General features: G+C 41.1%; 1 protein-coding gene across 14 annotated transcripts in view; it reads left to right on the top strand.

Annotated features, from left to right (window-relative positions):
• The window catches only part of cacna1g (calcium channel, voltage-dependent, T type, alpha 1G subunit), a 234357-nt gene that overhangs the window by 135962 nt on the left and 75078 nt on the right, over nt 1-23317 (top strand). For 11 of the 14 annotated variants that reach the window (XM_085170412.1, XM_085170419.1, XM_085170418.1 and 8 more), the window contains 6 exons: nt 8645-8738; nt 9639-9820; nt 10887-11225; nt 11364-11543; nt 11918-12018; nt 20171-20294. In XM_085170412.1, the coding sequence (XP_085026538.1) occupies nt 8645-8738; nt 9639-9820; nt 10887-11225; nt 11364-11543; nt 11918-12018; nt 20171-20294 (1020 nt within the window). The remainder of the gene's footprint in view (nt 1-8644; nt 8739-9638; nt 9821-10886; nt 11226-11363; nt 11544-11917; nt 12019-20170; nt 20295-23317) is intronic. The other 3 variants (XM_085170420.1, XM_085170413.1, XM_085170424.1) reach the window with 1 other exon arrangement.

The raw sequence follows: 23317 nt of genomic DNA, 5'->3' as shown, positions 1-23317 counted from the left end.
CCCTCAAATAGCTATTAGTACTCCATAGTTTGGTTACATTCTGCATGCCACCCATATGTGAAACAGAGAACCCCTTAAACCCTGTATGGTGATATTTTTTTTTAACCTAATTATTATTCTGTGAACACAACTTAACTGACATGTGTACCAGCACAAGTCCTTGCAGGACTTTAAAAACTCTTTAATTTCAATTGATTTGAAAGGAAAAGTCCATTTATCATTCAATTTGATTGGTTTTCTGGCAGTGATTTTTTTTTTAAAGTCTTTGCTGGCTTTTCACTGTCATTTTTCTTTCAGTGCCTTCCTGTGACTGGCTTGCTCCTTGGAGTTATTGGATGAATTTCCATGCTATAAATTTTTGGTACAGACATTAATAAACTGCACTAATTTGAATGAGTAAATCTTAAAAAAAAGGCAGGTTACATAATCAGAAAGAAGTCAAAGAAGTATGACTGAGAAGGGAATGGGTGAAATTAGAAAGACAAAGAAGCACAGAAAAGAAAACAAATAGAACTGAAACCCTGGAAATACATTACAAAAACTACAAACCATGACAAAAATACCTTGTGCAAAAATCACATAAAAGTCTGCATTATGAAACAGGTGGGGTAGTCAGTTATACACAAAACTTCCATCCAGCAGAGGGAAGTTCAGTGAATCAGCTTTTAGTTCGTCCAGCTGACGGATCAGCGAGCTTGGTCTGTCCATTGTCCGTCCAACCCACTGTTCACAAGAATCTCTGCTTCTCCTAGAGTTTTGGTCAAAACATACACACAGTCATCAACTAACGGGTCTTCGCTCAAATTTTACTCAAGGCCTTGGTCATGTTTGCCATTTATGGGCACTTTAATATTTTCACAATACTCATAACACCTCGTTGAATATTGGTCTGATTTGAGTCAAGCAGCAATCACCTAACAGGTTTTCGACATAGACAGTATAAAAGAGGGAGGTAGCTACCATTATGTCAGCCATTACCCGAGATGAGTGTTTCTAACTTCACTATCTGCACTACTGTGACAACAAGCAGTGGTTCTGGCTGCTCAACCACATGCTAATGACTGATGATTGACAGAACATTTGCCAATGAGCGTGCATGTTCATTTTGAGACATGGTGTGGCCAAGATTTACAAAAAAGACTTGATTTTTTAATCAGTATGACCCAGAATAAGTGGCTGAGCAGTAAAGCAGAAAGGTGCTTACACAAGATCCATCATTTAGGACCAGAAGTCTTTTTGCAACCACAGCATTCAGCATTTGGTGACCTGAGATAGAATGCACGGTTGTTTCTGTGGTGGATCATGAACCTGATGAGCTTTTATGTTTGTTTTTTCTTTTGACTTTATGTTGAGTCATTGTTTGGTCACCATGCTTTTTCACAAAGTAATGTTTACTTCTGTTTTCTGTCTAACTGGTGGACTGACCAGTTAGACAGAAAATATAAATTGGCTGAAAACATAAATACTGATTGCAAAAAAATATTTGAGAAGGAAATATCTCAATTAAAGGTAATAATAGAAAAACAATTGACCTGAATTCTCGGCTAAATTTGCAGATGTTAGCATTTAGTTTAAAGATTTTAATTACAAACTTGCTCAAATAAATGTGGTTTTCAACAGGCTGCTAATAAAAAGCAGACTTTTAAAGTCATGCATAACATAAATATACTTTTTAAATTACTTTTTTTTTACTAGCTTATTCTTCCATAGATGTGAGTGTTTTGGTGTTACAGGACAGTATACATAGGCAAAGGCAAATCTGATTCTGTGTGATGTACAGCTGTGGTAGGCTACAAATTTTGTGGACACGTGCACAAACACACACATACACGTAAACAATTACTCCACTTCCTCCTATCAACAGCCACCCTCCGTTTCCCATTTACACCCTTTTTGAAGCAACATAATTGAGATCCCCCGTGTGCTGCCGGTGTCTATTATTGTCCGGCTATCAGCAGCAGACCTGGTCTGGCCCATCTCCTGCTCCCACCACCGTGCCCAAATTGGGGTGGCAGAGTGTAAACAACCTATCCAAACAACCAATTTCAGGACCAGGGATTTCCCTCGAGTCCACCCCCCCACCCACCCCCCGCTTTGGTTTAAACCTTTTATTCCCCCCCCCCCCCCCCCCCCCCCCCCCTTCTTATCCCCAATGAAACCTTCATTGTGTAATTCTTGGTTAGAATACCAGATGCACAGACGGCACCAACATGCCAAAAGAGCACAGCCAGGAATTAAACCTGCAATCAGCCAGTTGCTAAGTAATAGCGTTAGCTATTTTAATGAAAATTTAAACATTGCAAAATTTTCTATCTACAGGATCTAGATAGATGACAATCTGAAGATTAGCATTGTCCAGATCTTGCTCTTTTGACACGTGTAGGGAGGACTGCCCTTTTTAAGTTACTCTGTCTGTATTGACCTGCTAGTGCCACCTGTAGATAAATCAAAGGTCATGCTGCTGCAACACAGTGATTAGGTCAGACTAATATTGCTCTTCAAGTAATGTTTGCTGCTGTAAAAACAAGTAACATTTGGATGGCATTTTTAGGTTATTACATAACAAAACTATTGAAGTACCTGCCGTATAGGAATATGCTAGAAAGATGGCACATAACAGAAAATTAGTACATGGAAGACAACATATTTCACTATAAAGCAACAGAATGATCTGTATGATATGTTCCAGGAGAAATCAAAGCAAATGTTCCATCAGAGCTCACCAAGATCTTTTTTTTTTAAGAGTTATTTTTCTATAGTCTCACTCTTTCATCTCTGGAGGGTGATGAAATCATACAAGATTAAAGCCTGAGGATCAGTGCAAAACAAAACAGGAAAAACTTGCAAAGATGCATCTTGTTGACCTCACTGTGTTTTCTGCCAGTAACAAAATTTATGTCTATCCATGCCTTCTAGATATCTTCTATTTGATTTTATATGCAAACCTGGCCTCTAGATGAAATGGGAGGGCATTTAATCACACATACTTTGCACTGTTTGATTCAGTCCTTCGCATTGAGAAATGTTGCACCTGTGCAGCGTAGGAGTCGTGGATGTTGATGCTGCTTTAGGTCATCTTTTCGTTTTTGTGCCTTGGAAAGCAGACATTTCTCTTTACCTGGACCTGCCAAGTCTGCTCATTTACTTCTACCTTAAAGCCAATACAACAAAACCCTTGGCTTCCCTTTTTCTGTGAGTAAACATCTAGACACTCTGCCATATTGACCTTTACACTGAACAGAGACTGCAGGTACAAGCTCCTAACTTAAGACTGCTCACCAAGAACAGAAGCCAAGACCAGTAGCACACGTACTTCTTACCGTGTATCTGTGTATCTGTGTATCTCACTTCTTGTGAGATACACAGAGAGAAGATAATACTGCACACTGCACACACACCAAATTTTAGTGCTGACGGTCCACTGGCTTTGTCCAATCACAGCTGTCCCTTCTGATTGATTGCATGTGGTTTGATGAGCCCTGTGGGAAACAAGCTCCTGCAGCGGTTAAAACAGATTTTTTTATTCTTTTTTAAATTTATGTGTGGTGATAAATTGTTGTGGGTGTTGGCTCTGTGTTTGGTTTAGCGGTACGTCTGCGTGTTGGTGGATGTGTGACAATTTGTCTGCGGTTTAACGCTTCTGTTCAGGCATTTTTCGAGAGCAGTGCTAAACAAATGTTAGCCTCGGTCTCTTTGCTCTAAAAAACAAAACTACTGGTTCATACAAGGCAAAATATTCATATTCAGACCAACTAATCAGAACAGTTTAGCATCAAACTCTGAACGAAAAGGCTTTAAGGCAGGACTTAGTAACCGACAGAAGTCACTTGTATCAAAATTACAAGATGTTATCTTTAGAAGGTCAGAAATGGCCAAAATGTAGGAAGATCCTTAAAACTAATTATTAAAAAACAAAAAATAACAAAAACAGTAGATCTGCTAGATTTCTGTTTCACTGGGATTAGGTTGGAGGGACTTTTTATGAAGGGGCCATCTTAGAAAAAAAGGATTCTTTTCATTATTATTGTTCATTTAAGAATAAAGTGGAAATACTACTTTGAGAAATATTATTTTAAAGCCCATTTTTAATCTTTACATTTTGACGTCAATACGTGGAAATTAAATTTGTCGTTTCAAGTCATGACCACTATACCCACTATAAAAGGTCTTCTGTAGATGAGTTACAGTTAGGTATGAGGATGTTGAAAGCTGCATGTGGTCAGAAGGAAAAACTACACAAACCTGGAAGAGCTAGCCGGATTGCGCAAAAAGAAATAGCTGGCAATGGACAGATGCAAGGATATCAATGGTTACACTCTTGTGTAGTAAAGTGGGGTATGGTTTATTACAGCAATAACAGGCCAGCTGATCAAGTTGTTTTGTTAACTCATCTACACAAGTCACTTTGTAGAGCAGTGTTTCCCAACCACTGTCTATGTGCCGCGAAAAATGATCAGGTGTGCCGTGGAAGATTATCTGGTTCCACCTGATTAGTACTCGAAGCACCAGCGTGAGTAACGGGCAGAACAATTACATTCTCTACCACTAGAGGGCAGCACAACTACCTGCTCTAATGAAATGGGTAAAACAGAAGAACACCAAGAAGAAATTACATAATAGTCATGCTGTGAGTGAGAAAACGCAGCGTGTAATAATAATAATGGATTGGATTTATATAGCGCTTTTCAAGGCACCCAAAGCGTTTTACAATGCCACTATTCATTCACTCTCACATTCACACACTGGTGGAGGCAAGCTACGGTTGTAGCCACAGCTGCCCTGGGGCAGACTGACAGAAGCAAGGCTGCCATATTGGCCAACACCAGTAGGCGGTAGGGTAAAGTGTCCAGTGTTGCCAACTCCTCAGTAAGGAAAATCGCTATTGGCTGTCCTAAAAGTCGCTAGAAGTCGCTGAATGACGTCATCGCCTAATTTGCATAATTGGTCATGCTAACCTAATTGTAATCTATGTTGTTGGGGAGAGAAATAACATCGTGAAAGACAGATAAAGTGAGTAAAAAATGTCCTAAATGCATTTAGAATTTATTTAGAACTACAAATTAAATTTATTTTAGCAATTATTGTTTTTTTAATGTCACAATTTCAACCCTGCTCCTTTACCCGGGCTTGGACCGGCAAAAGTGACCCGAAATAGGCACTCTGGTGGAGTTACTTTGTGTGTGTGTTTATAAGTAGTTTTAAACCTTGTGATCCACAAAACAGCATAAGAGTAAAAGAATAAAAGAAGAACTGACTGCGTTACAGCACCCGCTGCTTCTTGAGAGTAAAAGCGATATGCGCTTTCACGTCTTTTTTTAGCGACTTTTGTAGAAAAAAAGTCGCTAGGGGGTCTGAAAACTCGCTAAATATAGCGACAAAGTCGCTAAGTTGGCAACACTGAAAGTGTCTTGCCCAAACAGTGTTGCCAACTCCTCAGTAAGGAAAATCGCTATTGGCTGTCCTAAAAGTCGCTAGAAGTCGCTAAATGACGTCATCGCCTAATTTGCATAATTGGTCATGCTAATGTAATTGTAATCTATGTTGTTGGAGAGACAAATAACATCGTGGAAGAGACATAAAGTGAGTAAAAAACGTCCTAAATGCATTTAGAATTTATTTAGAACTACAAATTAAATTTATTTTAGCAATTATTGTTTTTTTTAATGTCACAATTCCAACCCTGCTCCTTTACCCGGGCTTGGACCGGCAAAAGTGACCCGAAATAGGCACTCTGGTGGAGTTACTTTGTGTGTGTGTGTTTATAAGTAGTTTTAAACCTGATCCACAAAACAGCGTAAGAGTAAAAGAAGAACTGACTGCGTTACAGCACCTGCTGCTTGTTGAGAGTAAAAGCGATATGCGCTTTCACGTCTTTTTTTAGCGACTTTTTTTTTTTTTAGAAAAAAAGTCTGTTTAAAAGTCTTTAAAAGGGGGTCTGAAAACTCGCTAAATATAGCGACAAAGTCGCTAAGTTGGCAACACTGTGCCCAAGGACACAACGACAGGAAATCGAATCGGCGACCTTCCGGTTACAGATACGCTTCCCAACCCCCTGAGCCACGGTCGCCCTAATAGCAATAGATAAATATTTGAAAAGAAAAAGTAAACAATCTGACCCGGGTCCTGGAGAAAATTCCGACCCAGATGAAGGCCGTAGTACGAGTAGTGGTCAGAAAAAAGAAAAAAGGTATACTGGGGACAACCTGAACCAATTCTGCTATACCTGGTGCGTAGGGGGAAAATGATCAATATGCTATTTGTGACTTTTTGTTTGGTGGTGTGCCGTGTGATTTTTCTAATGTGAAATATGTGCCATGGCTCCAAAAGGTTGGGAAACACTGCTGTACAGAGTATACCAGCTGAAGCACTTGTTAGTTGAAACAAAAAGTTTAATGTCAAAATTTTGACTTTATTCTCAAAATATTCAATAATATTGAAACCCTACCATTTTGTTCCCTACTACTCCGGTGTCCATAACAGTTAGTGAGAATGTAAAACAATAACGTAACAGTTTGCAAACTGGACCCTTGAAATTAAATGCAGAAACATTACTTACTACTATTACTTTGTAACACCCTATAAACTACTGAAATCAAGGTCGAGCCTTAAATGGAACATTTAACATCTTGTTTTTTGCTCTACTCATTGCGAGGAAGCTAACTAAACTAAATGTAGACAAACATCTTGGGTCTAGTTAAAAGGCTTGCAGCTGCGTTCTTTATAACTTGAAGGTGACTGAGGTGTTCACAATATCGCTTACCTTAAAACTAATTGCTACAATTTCTTGCAACTGGTCACCTTCTCCTTTGAAAAAAAACTAGTAGACTGACTTGATCAGTTGATTGACTTGATCAGCCAGCACCCAATAACAAAAGCTTCTGTAAGGTCGAAGGAGCAATTCAGACATGAAAAAAAAATCATGTTTTGATGAAATCATTGTTTGACTTTGGGTCTAACAGGAAGGTACAAGTGGCAGATAACCCAAATCTATAAATAATATGTTTTAGGGGACGAATGGAAAACGATAATGTTCCAAACTGGACCCTTGAAATAAAATAAAGAGGGATTACTTACTATTCTGACTTTTACTACTACTACTTCTAACCTGTGATAGCTGTCTGGCATTTAACACAGATATTAAAGTAAAAAGCTAATAAAACAATGACAGCTTTATCCTGTAAAGCCAAAGCCATTATCGGTTAACGCTAGTAGGACTACTGCAGAAGTTTCCATCCATCCATTCATTGTCATAACCACTTATTCAAAAATAGGGTTGCAGTGCAGCAGATGGCGACAGTTGGGGTAAACCCTGGAAAGGTTGTCAGTCCATCACTGGGTTAACGCGTAGATGGAGAACCATTCATCCCCACGCTGACACTTAGGGTTAATTTAGAATCATAAGTTAAGCTAAAATCCATGTGACTGGACTGTGAGAGGAAGTCACTGTACCCAGTAGGTGCATAAATTCTATCGTGATATGTTGATATCTGTTTTTAGAAATTGCTGCTACTGTAACTACCACATATCTTCAGCTTCACCTTTCTTTCTGCGAGACAACAAATGAAGCACTCTAGATGCAGGAACGTGATGAGCAAGGTAACAACAAAAGACTGCAGTAGCCCTCGACTCTCTTTACATATTTTCCCCATCCTTTAGAGTTTAAGGGAGATCAGTCTGGGGTACAAAATAGTAGATTTAACTGCAGAATTAAATGCAAATTGGTCTCTCAAAGATAGCATACCCAACACTTGCGCAGTAAACAAATACGATGTGCAATATATCCATTCCTCCTTTGTTTCTCTCCAATACTCATGGGAAGTATCAGGAAAGTAATTTGTTAGTTCAAAAGGAGGTGCATGGTGATTAGGTCCTGAGGCTTTTCTGCACACAGTTTATTCACTTTGCTACCACAGAGGTCTGACTCACTGGGTTGGCATTCTATTAATCCAGCATCCACCTGGCACCCTCACACATATTAATGCAGTCTTTGGGCTCCGGTGTAGCGCAACAAATGAGGAATCATGGAGAACGAAAGAAGACCAAAACTCTTCAGCTGTTCTGATAAAAGTCAAACTGTTTTTGTGACTTATAGAGATGCTACAGTGGAGTATGTTTTATGGAATTTTGCGTATTTGTATGTACTTGTGAAAACCGTAGAACCAGCAACCACACTGAAGCTCTTAGCTGTTAATGAGTCACAGCAACTCCAAAGTTTTGAACTCATATTCCGGCCAGGTTCTCCTAAAGACAAAAAAAGCTTCATGTTACTGTTTAACTTTCAGTTTTTCAGTGTGGTTTCTCTTTGAACTCTATCACTTCTCCTTGCATGGCAACGCTTTACTCCAATGACCTTCCCCACCCGTTACCTGTGAGCGCCCGTCTCCGGGAGCACGAAGACCACACCCCCACCCACCTGCTTACAAAGAGAGGTTGCTTCTACTGACTGATCCGCAGTCAGGTCTGAACCAGAACTGACGTTAAGCAGAAAGTAGAGGTAGCTGAGCAGCGATCTGTGTTTAGAGGCAACGTCAACCCACCTGCTTTCTCTTAAATCTTGCAAAAATCCCCCCCAGATATTTTCACAGATGTTTTTTTTTTTTTTTTTCTGTAACACTTTTTATGTGTGCTTTTTTTGTGTGCCAAGGGTGATGCTTCTAAATCAGGCTCAGAGATTGATTCCTTTGCACGAAGCATGGAGGACGTCAACGGCAGCAAGAAGGATTTATCGGCCTCTGCAGGTGAGGCATGTCCATCTGCTGTTCATACAGCATGTACACAGACTACATGTATTGATTTTAGCTCAACGGGAACAATTCAGTTCAAGCCTGTGGGATTCATTTAAAGCCCCTATTACGAACATTTGTTTAAACATCCGCCATCTGTGTTTGCATTTTTCCCTCTATCTTTGCTAGACTCCTGTGGATTACACACTGTTGCAATTCTTTAAAAATTGTACGTAAAAGTTTGTGATACAGCAGTAAGTTAGGCCTCACGCATTTAAAAAGTACCCTGTGAAAACATTCCCCAGGCTTCTCTATGTCTGTAGTCTCCTATTGTCAGTCTCTTCTCCAACTTCCGACCACTCTCGGTGGGCACGTGCCCGGCTGTCTCTCTGCACAACGTCAAGTTGGCAGAGTGGCCTCATCCATAATTCCTCATACCATCCCCTCTAATAAGTGTTGGCGAAGACTGAAAAGTGCAGTGGATACACTACTATATGTATAGAGTACAACTCCCAAATGTACTGTATCATCTCCCCTTCAGCCCCTTCAAATGCTCTGTGTAAAACTGCTTACTTAGCTGGAAGAGCCTAACATCTTCTAGGCCTCAGATAAAGTTTCGAAGACGGAGGAATTAGCGTTATTAAAATTGCATTCCCCTGCACGTCATGCATTTGTGTTGCTGCCAAACATAATATTCTCTCCTACGCATCCCATAAGATTAATGCCCTCTTGAAATATTCATGTTGCTCAATAACAGTAAGAGGCATATATTTGTTGTTTTTATAGTCACTGTATGACTGAGGGTGTACCACATTTTCCCCTATTCCTGCTTTTTCTCATGTCTTTATTCAGTTTATCAATTTCACCACTGTAAAGTGTTTTGTCCTCCTTTTTCATTCACTTTTCTTCTACTAGTAGTGCCTGCAAATGGTCATGTGGACCTGAAGTCTAACCTGACTCCACCGCTAATTACCCACACTGCTGCCACCCCCATGCCCGTACCAAAGTTGCCCGTGGGAGGTGAATCCAACCCAGGTTATGAGAGTCGTCGAGGCAGCAGCAGTTCTGTAGACCCAGCCTGCTATGACAAATCACCGGTTTGTGTATTTATTTAATATTCTCGTGTACAAACAAAAGGGCATGCCAATTTTCATGTAATAACCAAGGACTGTATTTAAAACATGGATGTAGCTACTTTGACATCACCCTTTGGCTTGTGGACTGCAATTTAGAAACATAGTTTAAGTAGCTAGCGAGTGCTAAGAACTTAACATCTGATTGTTGGGTTTCTCTGTATTAGTGTACAGTCTTTACCTTATAATATTAACCTACTGGTGACTGTTGTTGTGATTTGGCACAAAGTTAATGAAACTGAATTTATTTAAATTGACTCAGAACTACACTATGTACTTGTTAAAAGCTAGTTGGCTTGGTTAGCAACATGCTAGACTTTGTTACTAGCTAGCAAAAAAAGGCAACATCAAGGCCTCCAGTATGTTGCTTGAAGGCATAATTTAGCTATACACATTAGCCCCGATTTTTGTGCCAGTGTTAAAACATGCTCATTAAAATGAAAGTCTATGGCGTTTGACAGTTTGGTGGGGTTGAAGTGAGTCTCTAGTGGCCATTAGAGGAAGTTTAATTTTTGATACCACCCTACGTTCATTTTGGCTTCCTTTTTAAACCTTTTGGAAGTTACTGCTGGGTAATAATCCAGTTCCAAGTTGTCACGTAGCTATCAATATCACATGTGTTGTGTGATAAATGCCAGAATTTACCCCTTTCCAGACAATTGTTTCCTCCAGAATGTGCGTCTAAAAACATTGTATGGTCTAATGATGTGTGGGTTCATAATGATTGATGATGATTAATTGTGTGCCAGTCTCACAGTCAACTTATTGGTACCACTGCTGCTCTTTATTTGACAAACTGATGACAACGATGAAAGACTGACAGATTATGTTGATACCTACATTTGCTCCTATCTATCTGTCAGCATGAATCTCACTTAAATTCACCTCACGCAAAGCCTCGTCGGTTGTATTCAGCTGGCTTTATGTGCATAACCAAAGCACTAAGCCACAAAATTAAAACTGCACTATGCAGTTACACTTGTGACTTTTTTTTACCCTCCTCCCGTTTGTTGCAACCCTCCTGCTCCAGACCAGTGTCCGGAGCTCTTCCCCTTATGCCCCATGGAGCTCCGGTAGTGGCCGGACAAGCCGCAGATCCAGTTGGAACAGCCTGGGTCGCGCTCCATCATACAAACGCCAGAAGAGGCAATCCGGGGAGCGACGGTCGCTTCTGTCGGGGGAGGGTGGCTCAAGTTCAGAAGACGGGGAGGGCGGAGGAGAAGGAGGTGGTGGACTGATGGAGGAAGATGACGCATCACTGGCCAGGACGGACTCCATGTCCCAATCGCAGAGAGGGCCCAGGCACAGGAGGATGGAGTCAGTGGAGACTCGGAGCTCAATGGATTTGCCACCTGATGCTTTACTCCAGGTAGACCCCTCTAACAGTTATCAGTTTAAACCTCGTACTAATTGTTAAGATTCATGGACAGTATGACACCTGACTGGGAGTCGTAGCTTAAACTTAGTTTCCATAGTTTTTTATTTACATTTTTTTCACCTCGTGTAGGTGCCCTACCGGTACCGCTCAGCAAGCATGCACAGCTCCAGACCCCCCTCCTTGAGCCATTTGCGGCCCCCAGAACACAATGACTGCAACGGAAAGGGATCTCCATCAGTCCTGGGTCCCACACACGTCTCGCTGGAAGAGAACACCGAAGACGAGAACGCAGAGGAGGAGGTGAACCTGGTCAGTCACCGTGCAAGTGGGCTTGTTCTTATGACTGGTTTTCTTGCAGGTCTAAGGCCAGATAATTGTATCAGGTTAGCAATTAGGCTAAAAAAGTTTATTAGAATTTTAAGCAAAGGCCAAACTGATTATTGATCGGTTAAACATGTTAAAAGTCTTCAAATAAATTTGCATATATTGCATATCTTTCTAATTCTTGCCTATTTCACTGAACCCTGTTTATTCCATTGCTGTCTATGATACATATAAGCCAAACAGGGTTTTAAGCATATATATTTCCGAAACTCTTGAACGGGCTTGTGGCTCACTATATGCAACAGGAAGTCGTGTGCAGATGAATAATAAATGCACTGTGCACTTTTTACTCCGTGCAGGGTCGTTTTGCCAGGTTGCTCCGCTGGATGGAGAAAAAACAGCCGGCGTGGTGTAAGCAGAGAGATACCTGGTCGCTCTACCTCTTCCCTTCAGAGTCAAGGTAATGTTCACATCTCCGATCACCTCCACACTTATAGATCTTTGGCCTGCCCTCTTCTTTTTCTGCCATAAAAGTATCTTTTTTACGTATTCGTCCTGGGCACAGAACGCTGTTGTTCCAAAAGGAAGATGCTTATAAGCAGCTTTCTACTGTCGCAGCCATCAGCGTACCAAAAAAAAAGATTGAAACAAGTCTTACCATTGCGTCTGACTGACATCCCATGATGCTGATTAAAATGGCAAAGAGTTTCTTAACCGCACTGCGACCACATCAGCATTTTTTTCCCCCTCTGCCGATATCAGCGCCTCTTCCGTCCTACATTCTCGCTTCAGAAGTCTCTTTTATCTGCGCATTTCTGCCATGTCAGGGGGTGAGTAAGCGGGAGCAGAGGGAGGAAGGGAGTTTCTCCCTCTGAGTTCTGCATGTTATCTTGGCCACGTGCTGAATCTGTCGCTTCCCTCCCCTTCTACTTCGCCCCCTCTTTCCTCACTCCTCCTCCCCTTCTGGAGCTTTGATCCGAGCGTCTCTGCTGTCTGTTCAGAAGATGTGGCTGCGAAGGCAACACTAAGCAACACCCGGGCCCCCAGCCTGCTGCCCCAGCCACAACAACACGCTAATTAAACATCCCAAAACAACCCGCCATGACAGGAGCTGTAGTTTAGCCAATTCAACTCAGAAGATGCTTTAATCTTTTGCTGTGATGGTTTTAATTTAATGATGAATTTGGAAGCATAAAGGGAGTGTTAAAGACTCAGTAAACTAAAAGAAAAGTTTAAATAATATCTATATATCATACTCATGGTTACTGGTTTCAGCTTGTGTATTTGTATGGTATGTGTATTTTGTGTTTTTTCCTGCAGTGGTATCAGGGGGCTGTGTTTGTTTGGCTCTGACTGAAATCATTGCTGTATTTTAACAGTATGCCAGCTTTAACACCACGGGGTTGTGCACTAATTTTGACGTAGTATTTTAATTACTTTGCAGCAATTTATGCCTCAAATGATCCACATTTATCCAAAGGTTTTTTTTCCACCTAAAATCTTTGGACTTTTTTTGTTACCGACGAGTCAAATAGCTCTTTTTGTATTGGAATTTGATCCACTTGGTTCACTAACATTTAAAATGGCAAAAAATATATATAATTATTTTATTTGAGCTAATTTGTGTGAATGTAACCAAGTATAATTCAGGCACAGGGCTTTAAGGGAGCAGATTTACTATGCAGAAAATTCTGGTATTTCTTGCTTTCTTCATAAAGTGAACAACAGTTGATCCTAAACTCAAGTTATACTGACTGATACACAGTGTTGGGGAGTAACGGAATACATGTTCCGCCGTTACGTATTTAAAATACAAAATATGAGTAACTGTATTCTGTTACAGTTACCGTTTGAAAAGGTGGTATTTAGAATACAGTTACTTTGTTGAAATAAATGGATTACACGGCGGTACTTCCCTGTTTCGTATTGTCGCGGGTCAGGACTGTTTGGGTTTTGTTTGACAGCTACGTTCTGTTGTTCCAGGTGGCAGCGTTACGGTTGCCATGGTTACAGGGTGACGCTCTCTCTCTGCATATTTCCTGGGTGAGAGAGGCCTTTTTGTTGTTGTTGTGCTAAGCTAATAGGCAGAATGCTACAGGTATAGCTCTAAAGAATGTAGCATAATAGGCAGTGTAGTCCGTGCTGCAGGGAGAATGGACTGCCATACACGTTATGTGTCTGTGAGCGAGGGAGGAAGAAAAAGGAAAAGTACGAGCTGTCATCGAGCAAAAACGGGAGCTGGAAGCATGTAAATATAATAATAACCACTGCAACCAAGAAGAGAGCCTGACGAGCCCAGTTGTAAGTAAGCTATTAAGACTCGACTGTACGCTTTGTTCGTGTTTTCCTCCAAAAACAATAAGTTCAGTTGGAGCAGCCTTTCTATGCCTCTCTCTGTCTCTCGCTAGCAAAGTTGACCCAGACAACAAAGTAAAGCTAGTTTTCGGCTACGAGCCCAACACAGAACCCACCGTATTAGCCAGAGGTCCCTTTACTACGGTTCGGAGCCGCGGACCTTCAGTAATAATAATAAATCACAGCAATAGTACATTCATGTAGTTGTAAAATGCATGATAATATGTTAAGTAATCCAAAGTATTCCGTTACGTTACTCTCATTGAGTAACGTAACGGAATACGTTACAGAATACATTTTGGGGCATGTATTCTGTAATCTGTAATGGAATACATTTTAAAAGTAACCTTCCCAACACTGCTGATACATTATTTAAACAAAACACTTTATCAACAGCTTTAAATTAAGATCGAAAGCTAGTGTACGTCCATATTATTAGAGATAATTTCCCGTCTGTTCAGTGTTGGAGAGCTACAGTGCATATGCGAGTCTAAAAACTGTGGCTGGTTCTCCTCTCTGTTGGTCATATCTTATAATTTAGAAAAGGTTAATAAGAAAAGCTCCATGTATTCTGCTCCTGTTGGAGTAGTAAGAAAACTGAAGGAGCTTGACTCAGACTGGACTTCTAGCTGGCTTTCAGTCACAGCAGGCTGCGAGAGCTGGCCATCGTTGAGAGTGACACCGAGGACATAGGCTCAGTGTGGCGCCCATTCTGGCCTTGAACCACCGCAGACGGCTGCCTGTGCTCACAATCACATCAAGAGACAGCAGCACGGCGGGAGGTCAAACTCCAGCAGCTTTCACATGGACCCGAGTTCACCTCAACCTGCCTTTTGTGCTACGCTGTTGTTACTGCCACTACTGATGATTACTGCAGGGGAAGTTTTTAATGAGTGGAGTGGGCCAGCTGTGCAGGCAGACTGAGGTACAGTCACAGCGATTAGACATGTTCGCGGTAAGAAAGAACAGTGGTCTGTCAACATGTGGACCAGAGATGTGCAGGGCCCGTACAGACTGTTATTAAACCCAAAAGAAGGCTGCATTTTGTGGGAGAACTGACACGTCAGCAGATAGTGAGATACAGGCAACAATAGAAGAAACAGGAAGCAGGGAGCAGGTTTTAAAATTCCTTTAAATAGTGAAAGCAATGATGTGTGGCTTGTTTTTTATGTGTGTGTGTTGCCGGTTTCCACTATCAGGAAATATGTACCCGTGCAGGTTGAAGAAAATGTTAACTGTTCCCAGCATCTGTCAGCTCTTTCCAGGAAGGCAATCATCCAGCACACAGGAAGGGATGCGGTTTATATCTGTGGATTCTTTGGAATGCACACAAGAAGAACTGAGTAATTAGCATAAGTGGATTTTGTCTTTTTTAGCTACAAAGAGGTCATGAAAAACTAAGGCAGAGAATGCAAGCAGACCAGCCAGTCTACCACCTACACTGTTAAAGTGGCAGGGGAATTATGAGAAGTGAGTGCAATTTGTAAAAAGGGCATGAACAAAACACTCAATTGACAAAATGTACAAGTATGCTGAAAACTATGAATTTTGAAGCTGTGAGCAGAATGTGAGAAAACTGTGAGTTTATGTCCAAAACATAATAGCCATGTGAAAAAGAAGGTTTTCACAGGGAGGAACTAAGGAAGCCCTTACACTTTCCACAGAAATTAAGAAGTTAAGTACCGTAGTTTTCGGGTCATAACACTGCGGCTTATACTGACGTGCGGCTAATGTATTTTTTTTTCATGCGGCCAAAAACATTTTGCCTGGTAACAGTAGACCAATAAAATTGATAAGTAGTATATATACGGTATATATTTTTACCGGTTGTTAAGAGACGTTGTAATGTTGTTGTGAACTGTTCCTTAAAAAAACCATAAGCAACGTAATTTGTGTGTTACTGATACATACGTATACTTGAAGGTAGCCGTGTTACAGGCGCTGTTCGAGGGAAAAAAAAGCATTTGCAGTATGTATTTTTGTATGTTACCGTAACGTTTATGTTACCTTACAGATTAAATTAAACGTTAAAAATCCTCACGTGTAATATTTCTGTGTAAATATCTCATATTACGAGTGAAACACATACGGCTTAAAATCTGGTGCGGCCTGTATAAGTACAAAATTGATTTTCTTTTTAAAATTAGAGCATGCGGCTTTTAATCAGGTGCACTCTGTAGTCCAGGAATTACGGTAGCAGCCACGTGTTGCTTAGGAAATGCCTGAATTATAGTGCAGCAGGAAATCTACGTCATAACATATGACATAACCAGAAACCCCTTCTTAACCTTGTGCTGTAAACTTCCATGTCAGTCACTTCCATGCCAGCGCCGACCCGCTACATGTCTTATCTGAAAGTGTCTGGAACAATGTCCTTTGGACAGATGAGACCAAAGTCGGGATGTTTGGTCATAATGCACAAACTAATTGAACACCCAATGAGTGTCAAGCACGGTGGTGGAGGGGTGATGATGCTTTGCATACATGGGACCTGGATGCCTTGTGGTCACTGAGTGAACCATGAACTCCTCTGAGTAGCAAAGTATTCCACAGTGAAATGTGAGGTCATTGTTCTGACAGCTAAAACTGGTCTGAAATGAGTTCATGCAACAGGACAATAGTCACAAATGGACCAAAAAACGATCCAGTCAAAGCCCAGACGTCAAACTCACTGAAATACTGTGTCAGGACCTTAAGGGCATAACTGCACAAATGCCTGCAAATGAAGAAAAGTGAAATGAAGCAACAATGTAAAGAAGAATCCTTCGACAATGACATGACAGACTGTTAATGTCATACATATAAAGGTTACTTCAGGTTATCAGTGCTAGGTGGCTCTGCAAACTACTCAGTCACACACGCACTTGACTGTATTTACAGTGGTCCCTCGCTATAACACGGTTCACCTTTCGCGGTCTCGCTGTTTTGCTGATTTTTCTTTCTTTTCTTTTTATTTACAGCCCATTTTGTTCTGCGTACTGATTGGCTGTAGACCATTGTCAATCAATCTCATGTCGTGTCTCCTGTACAATACAGAAAGTGTTCAGCAGTGTGACTCTGAAGTGTCGTACTGTATGTTTGTAAGTTTTCTCAAACAAATGCAAAAAATGTCGACAAAACGTTTTGCACCATCAAAGGCAACCGCGGGTGCCTTTGGTTTCATTCTGTAATACTGGACTTATTTTTCTAGTTTTGAACTTTGAGAGTGTTTAAACAAGAGAGAAAAGTATGGAAATGTTTGAGCCTGTCAGAAAAAAGTGTGTAGTGAGGGGTTTTACAGCCATAAAACATCTATAATAATTGTAAAAAAATAAAGTTGGCTACTTCGCGGGTTATTTTTAGAACCTAACTACCGCGATAAATGAGGGACCTGGAAGCTGAACCTGAAAACCAGTTTGTACCACAAGTTGGAGTAATAAATCATGTTACCCTTCATTTCTTGTACATTCTAATTAACAGTGGTGGCCAGTCTACAGAACCATCAACAGTTTCAGGGGATTAAAAAAAGGACTTTCAAAGCTTTATACAAGAGAGGAGTTTTCAGATGCTCTTTGTGACATTTGAAAAGCTAAAACTAACTGCAATGAATAAGTCAGTGATGTCAGCTGTCATTTAAAAGTTCTGATGCTAGAAAACTCAAAAGGTCAGTAAATATCATCTCAGGGCAAAGCTTCAAGCTCGCGTCGAAATCCTGTCATACAAACACCAAGATGTCAGCGAGTGTTTTGAACGGAGCATTTTCCACTTCATCATCTTTTTTTGTGTGTGCATTTTGAAGAAGAGGAGGTTATTTGACTTTGACATGAATGTTCACATCCCAAGAATGAGCTCTTCTAACATCAGAGGAGGAGCTGCTACGCCACTTTAGGAAAACACACAAACTCTTTATCATTAAGCCTCTTGCACACAGATATGAAATACCACAGCCTGTACGACAATGAATAACACACTCACATACACACGTGCCACACAAATGCAGCAAGTGTCAACACAGCGATGCTTGTATTGCCAAATAGAGCCTGAAATCCAGATCTGAGCCTCACAATATTGTCCTCTGCTGTACACTTCTGCTGATACGAGGCATCAAAGTGGATTTGATGCACAGTTTAATCCCTGCTGCCATACATAACAAGCGTTCCCTCTTTCTCCCTGCTGTCACGAACCGAAAGCCACGAGAACCTTTTCATGTTGTGTAATGAAAGCAAGGCATAATTAATGACTCCTAAATCTACAGCTCTTCATTACAGAGTTACTGTACGCGAGACAAGCGCTCTTAAATTAAATGAGATTGTTCATTTCATACTAATGCCCTGTGCGGCACATAGTATTATTCCAGGTTTTATGGAACACGCCTCCACTAGCATGAGCAGAGCCATTTCGTGGCGCTTTAAAACGTCTACGCCAGTGCAGTTCAGAGGAAACACTGCACATTTTGCTCCAGTGTTTGTAAATCTGAGGGTTTCCCAGACAAAACACACTTGAAGTGCTTGTAAAATGTGACACACTCTTACAAAGTCAAGGATCCAAAATCTCATCAGCTCAGCTATTAAATAAAATCAAAGTCCAGCCGACTACAATAACAACGCTACCTGCACTTTGATGTATCTGTAATAGCTAACGTATGAAGCTGCAGTCTTTGCTTATTTACTGAAAACTGTTTCTGTAGCTGAAGAGGCTGATTTAGTCTCTGGTTTGTTCCAGAAGTCAATGTGGTTTTTTTTTTTATTTTACATTTTATTTATACAGCGCCAAATAACAGCAGCAATTGCCATAAGGCGCTTTATATTGTACTGTAAATACAGTAAAAACCCAACAATCATATGACCCCCTATGAGCAGGCACTTTGGCAATAGTAGGAAGGAAAAACTCCCTTTTAACAGGAAGAAACCTCCAGTAGAACCAGGCTCAGGGAGGGGCAGCTGTCCGCTGTGATGGGTACTGTATTTACACTACCTGTTTAAGTTGTTAAGGCTGCTGTTTTTTCATGTGCCACTGCAGTATCAATAGATATCTTAGTTGCAAGATTAGCAGCAGCTGGCGTAGTTGCTGAGTTGGTGTTGTAGGTTGCAGGTACTGCTATATTTTTTGTTTTGTGTTGGTAGTTTAGTTGCAGGAGGTGTTGCTGTAATTTTAGTAACTGATTTACTTTGATTAGTCACTGTGATTAGTTATTGGTGTTGCTGTAATTCCTGCAGTTGGTTTACTGTTGATGGAATTTGTATTTGCAGGATTTGCAACATACTGTTAAAGGTTTTGCCATAGTTCCCATAGCTGGGTAAGTTTCTCGGATTGCCATCTTTTTCTGCCGTAGTTGCCGTAGTTGTAATTGATGATTTTTTTCCATGAGATGTTCTGTTTGGTTCAAGGTGTTGCTGTAATTTTAGGACTTTTTTTCCTTTTTTTTGGAATTGTAAGTTGTGTTTCTATTACAGCAATTCCAGTTGGAGGTTAGTTTCACAGTAGGTATTATTGGTTGCAGGTAGTAAAGTAAATTGAATTGCTTCAGTCTTTAAAGGTGTTGCCACAATTTGGTGGTTTTTTTTGTACAGGTTTTGTTGCAGTTGCAGTAGCCGGTTACGTTTTTGGGACTGCAGTGTGAGCTGCTATGTTTGGTTTCTCTGTTTGGCTCTAAATGCAGTACAGGTTGGTTAGTTGCAGATGTTGCTGTAATTCCAGTTGCTGATATAGTTGAAAGAGCAGCCATGCCTGGTTGCTTAAGTTGCTGCGTTTGTCATGTTTTGTTCTAAGTATTTCTGTAATGCTTATACATTTTTTAAACTGTATTATTTATTATTATTATTAAATGTAATATTGTTCTTATCCTTATGTTGATTGCCGTGTGTCCACAGTTAGATATAGCCTGTTTGTCTACTTCCGAAGCACTGTGCTTGTGGGGCGATTGTGGCTCAAGAGTTGGCAGTTCATCTTGTAATCGGAAGATTGCTGGTTCGAGCCCCAGCTCGGACAGTCTCAGTCGTTGCGTCCTTAGGCAAGACGCTTCACCTACTGCCTACTAGTGATGGTCAGAGGGCACTGTGCTCGTTTGCAGGCTCAGAGGAGAAAGGAAGCAGACACTGCCTTAAGGTAGTGTTTAAGGCAGTCATGTGACAGTGAACAATGGCTGTAGTGTGGATGGATTGGAGGAAATGTCCTGTTAAGGAAAATAGGACACTTTATGTACTTTTACTGTATATGCCAAGCCTATTTCCTCTCTCACAGAAATGTCCATTCTTTGCTTTTTGCCTTTTATTTGTAAGGTTCCGGATCCTGTGCAATAAGATCATCACCCACAAGATGTTTGACCACATCGTGCTGGTCATTATCTTCCTCAACTGCATCACCATCGCCATGGAGAGGCCTCGAATCGACTCCAAAAGTGCTGTAAGTGTCACAACATGTCAGGTAGGTAGGTAGATAAAGGAAGACAAAAGGGAATTCCAACCTCTGCTCAGACAAACACGAACGCCTGGAAAGAATCAGGTGTGTAGTTTTCTACACAGAGAAATGGAGTGGAGCATAGTGTTAACAGGGAACCACTCCTGTTTGACTGCAAGCCAGCAACTTTGGGTAATCTGTGCTATACCCCTGTACCTACTGCACTACATCATCAACACCATCACCTCTTTCACTAATGTGCCATTCCCTTCAAACAGAGGACTGGCTGGATGCCTTGCAGCAACACAAACACACACCTAACTCTGTGTCCTTTCCAGCAATAACAGCAGAACCGGGCCCAGAAGTTCCATGCATAAACACAATAATTATCACTGTTTGATTTTTTTTAATTTTTTTTCCTTCGCTGGGCGAGGTGTTCCACGGATCGGCCTAATTGCAGTTCAGTCTCGCTGGAACATGGCGTTTTGCTTGTTTTGCGACTGAAACACGGAGGAGACAGCGCTGTCGTAATTGATTCAATTATCCGTGGGCTGGTGTACGTGGCTAATGTCCAGGAAAGGAGATGTTTAACAAATGGAGGCTGCCTCCACAGGCCGCCCGTTCTCATCAAGGCAGAAGGAACGCGCACACATACACAAGCATTGATTTCTCCCCTCTCACGTCTGCGAAATCCAGCGCAGCAGCCGCTCTAGGATTCACATCAGAGAGCAGTATTTTCAGATGCACATATATTTCGCCAGCTTCCTGCCGTGGCCGCCGTGTCCGGCCTGCACCCAGAGGTCGTTATTGAATGAGATGGAAATGTATGACGCAGCAAACAGCCTCAAACAAGTGAATGAGCAGTCATTACAGTTGCGAGCTGCGATGCTTACTGCTACAGACCTCATTTGCCTGGGTGGTCATTGCTTGATGCCATTTGTTTGTCTTTGCGGGTTGTTTTGAATTAATGAAGCTGACTGTGAATCGGCTTATAACATCCAAACATGTATATTCTATCACTCTGCTACTCTTTGAAAGTACCTGCTCTACATCACATCACTGCGCCAACTTGACACAACACATGTAATTTACTTTAAATAGAAATGTCAGAGATAAAGCGTCTCAGTCACAACATTTTAGCGTGGAATGCACGCTACATAATTAGTTTATTGTCCTGGAAGTTATGTCACTCGCATTGCATTTGGCTTGCGGTCCATTACTGTTTTGGTTTGGTGCTGTGTGTTGCCTGGATACTGTCGTCCTGTAGCTCAGTGGAAATGATTGAGGATGATTATAGCACCTATTATGATTTATTATTTCTAATTGAGATAGGGGACAATGCATCACTGTCTAGAGCTCTAAACTGAATTATATCAGCGTGAGCAGGATAATGTACGATCCATCGAAGTTTTCAGGGGCTGCGTCATCGCTCCAGACCACTTTAAGATAGAAGTGCCGCTAGACACAAAGAGAAATGCCCATTTCTGCCTTTGGTTGCTGTTTCTCAGCACAGGCAGATTGATCCACATTGTGTTTCAGCACTTTTACCAGCTGATTTCACAGCAGCCCCTCTGAAAAGTACAACAAAAGTATGTTGCTGGGAAAATACATATCTAGTGCTTTACAGTATAAACAGGTGTAAATGGCTATAAACAGTTAATCACTGTGAAGTATATGCAAAATGTAGCCTGAATTAATTTGTCTGTTTTTTTTAAACTATGACAATACCACATTTGTGACACTTCTCATATTCCCTGGGCTGTATGTTTAATGAACTACACAGCGACAAAAACCTTTAAGAAATACAGAATTAAGATAGAAGTGGTGCTATACACAGGATGTGATGAAAGATTTATTTTTTATGTGCATGACTACATGGTGTTCATTATATGATACTGAGTTCCTTAAAGAAAAGAAAGGCACTGAACCTCTAAAGGGCTTCCAGTCACCAATCACCTACTGAAAGTGTTTAGTAATGGGTTTTGCTTTTACTGGCATATGGCTAAGCAAAGCACCTCTAGGTCATAGCTGGCTTTTGCCACTATATTTAGCATTACTTCAAACTGGTCTGATTCCTGGGGCGACCAGACTTGTGGTCAGGCAAACAAGATTCCAGGTGTTGAACTGCGAATAACAGCACCACCACCACCGGAGATGAAGGTTAAGAAGCAACAGGGAGGTGCTTTACTCCTATTGACGGTGCCCGGATTCCTGTCATTGTCCTGCCTTAGGCTAAAAATATATCCAAGATGTAGAGAAATAGACCCAGAGAATATACATAGACAAAAGTGTATTGCCTCATCTTTTTTGATGATATGATCAAGTGAAATGAAAGATCAAGTGAAATGAAAACATCTTTGTTTTTGCCATTTAGCTAGCTAAAATGACACTGGTTAATTGCAGTATTGCAGCTAGTACACTATATTTAGCCTGCCTGTATATCGCCGTTATTTAGCTTGCTATATGGTTGGTGATATTAAAGTCCTGTTTGTGGCACATTAGTATATTTGAGGGGCAAACTCCTCAAGATGGGTGGTGACCATGGTGGCCATTTAGAAGTCGGCCATCTTGGATACAACTTTTGTTTTTTCAATAGGAAGAGGGCCATGTGACACATCAAACTTATTGGTAATGTCACAAGAAAAACAATGGTGTGCTTGGTTTCAACGTAACTTTATTCTTTCATGAGTTATTTACAAGTTTCTGACCACTTATAAAATGTGTTCAATGTGCTGCCCATTGTGTTGGATTGTCAATGCAACCCTCTTCTCCCACTCTTCATACACTGATAGCAACACCGCAGGAGAAATGCCAGCACAGGCATCCAGTATCCGTAGTTTCAGGTGCTGCACATCTCGTATCTTCACACCATAGACAATTGCCTTCAGATGACCCCAAAGATAAAAGTCTAAGGGGGTCAGATCGGGAGACCTTGGGGGCCATTCAACTGGCCCACGACGACCAATCCACTTTCCAGGAAACTGTTCATCTAGGAATGCTCGGACCTGGCACCCATAATGTGGTGGTGC

This window comes from Neolamprologus multifasciatus, chromosome 8 (assembly GCF_963576455.1).
Source record: "Neolamprologus multifasciatus chromosome 8, fNeoMul1.2, whole genome shotgun sequence".
NCBI classification, from domain to species: Eukaryota; Metazoa; Chordata; class Actinopteri; order Cichliformes; family Cichlidae; genus Neolamprologus; species Neolamprologus multifasciatus.
This window is presented reverse-complemented; position numbering and strand designations above follow the sequence as displayed.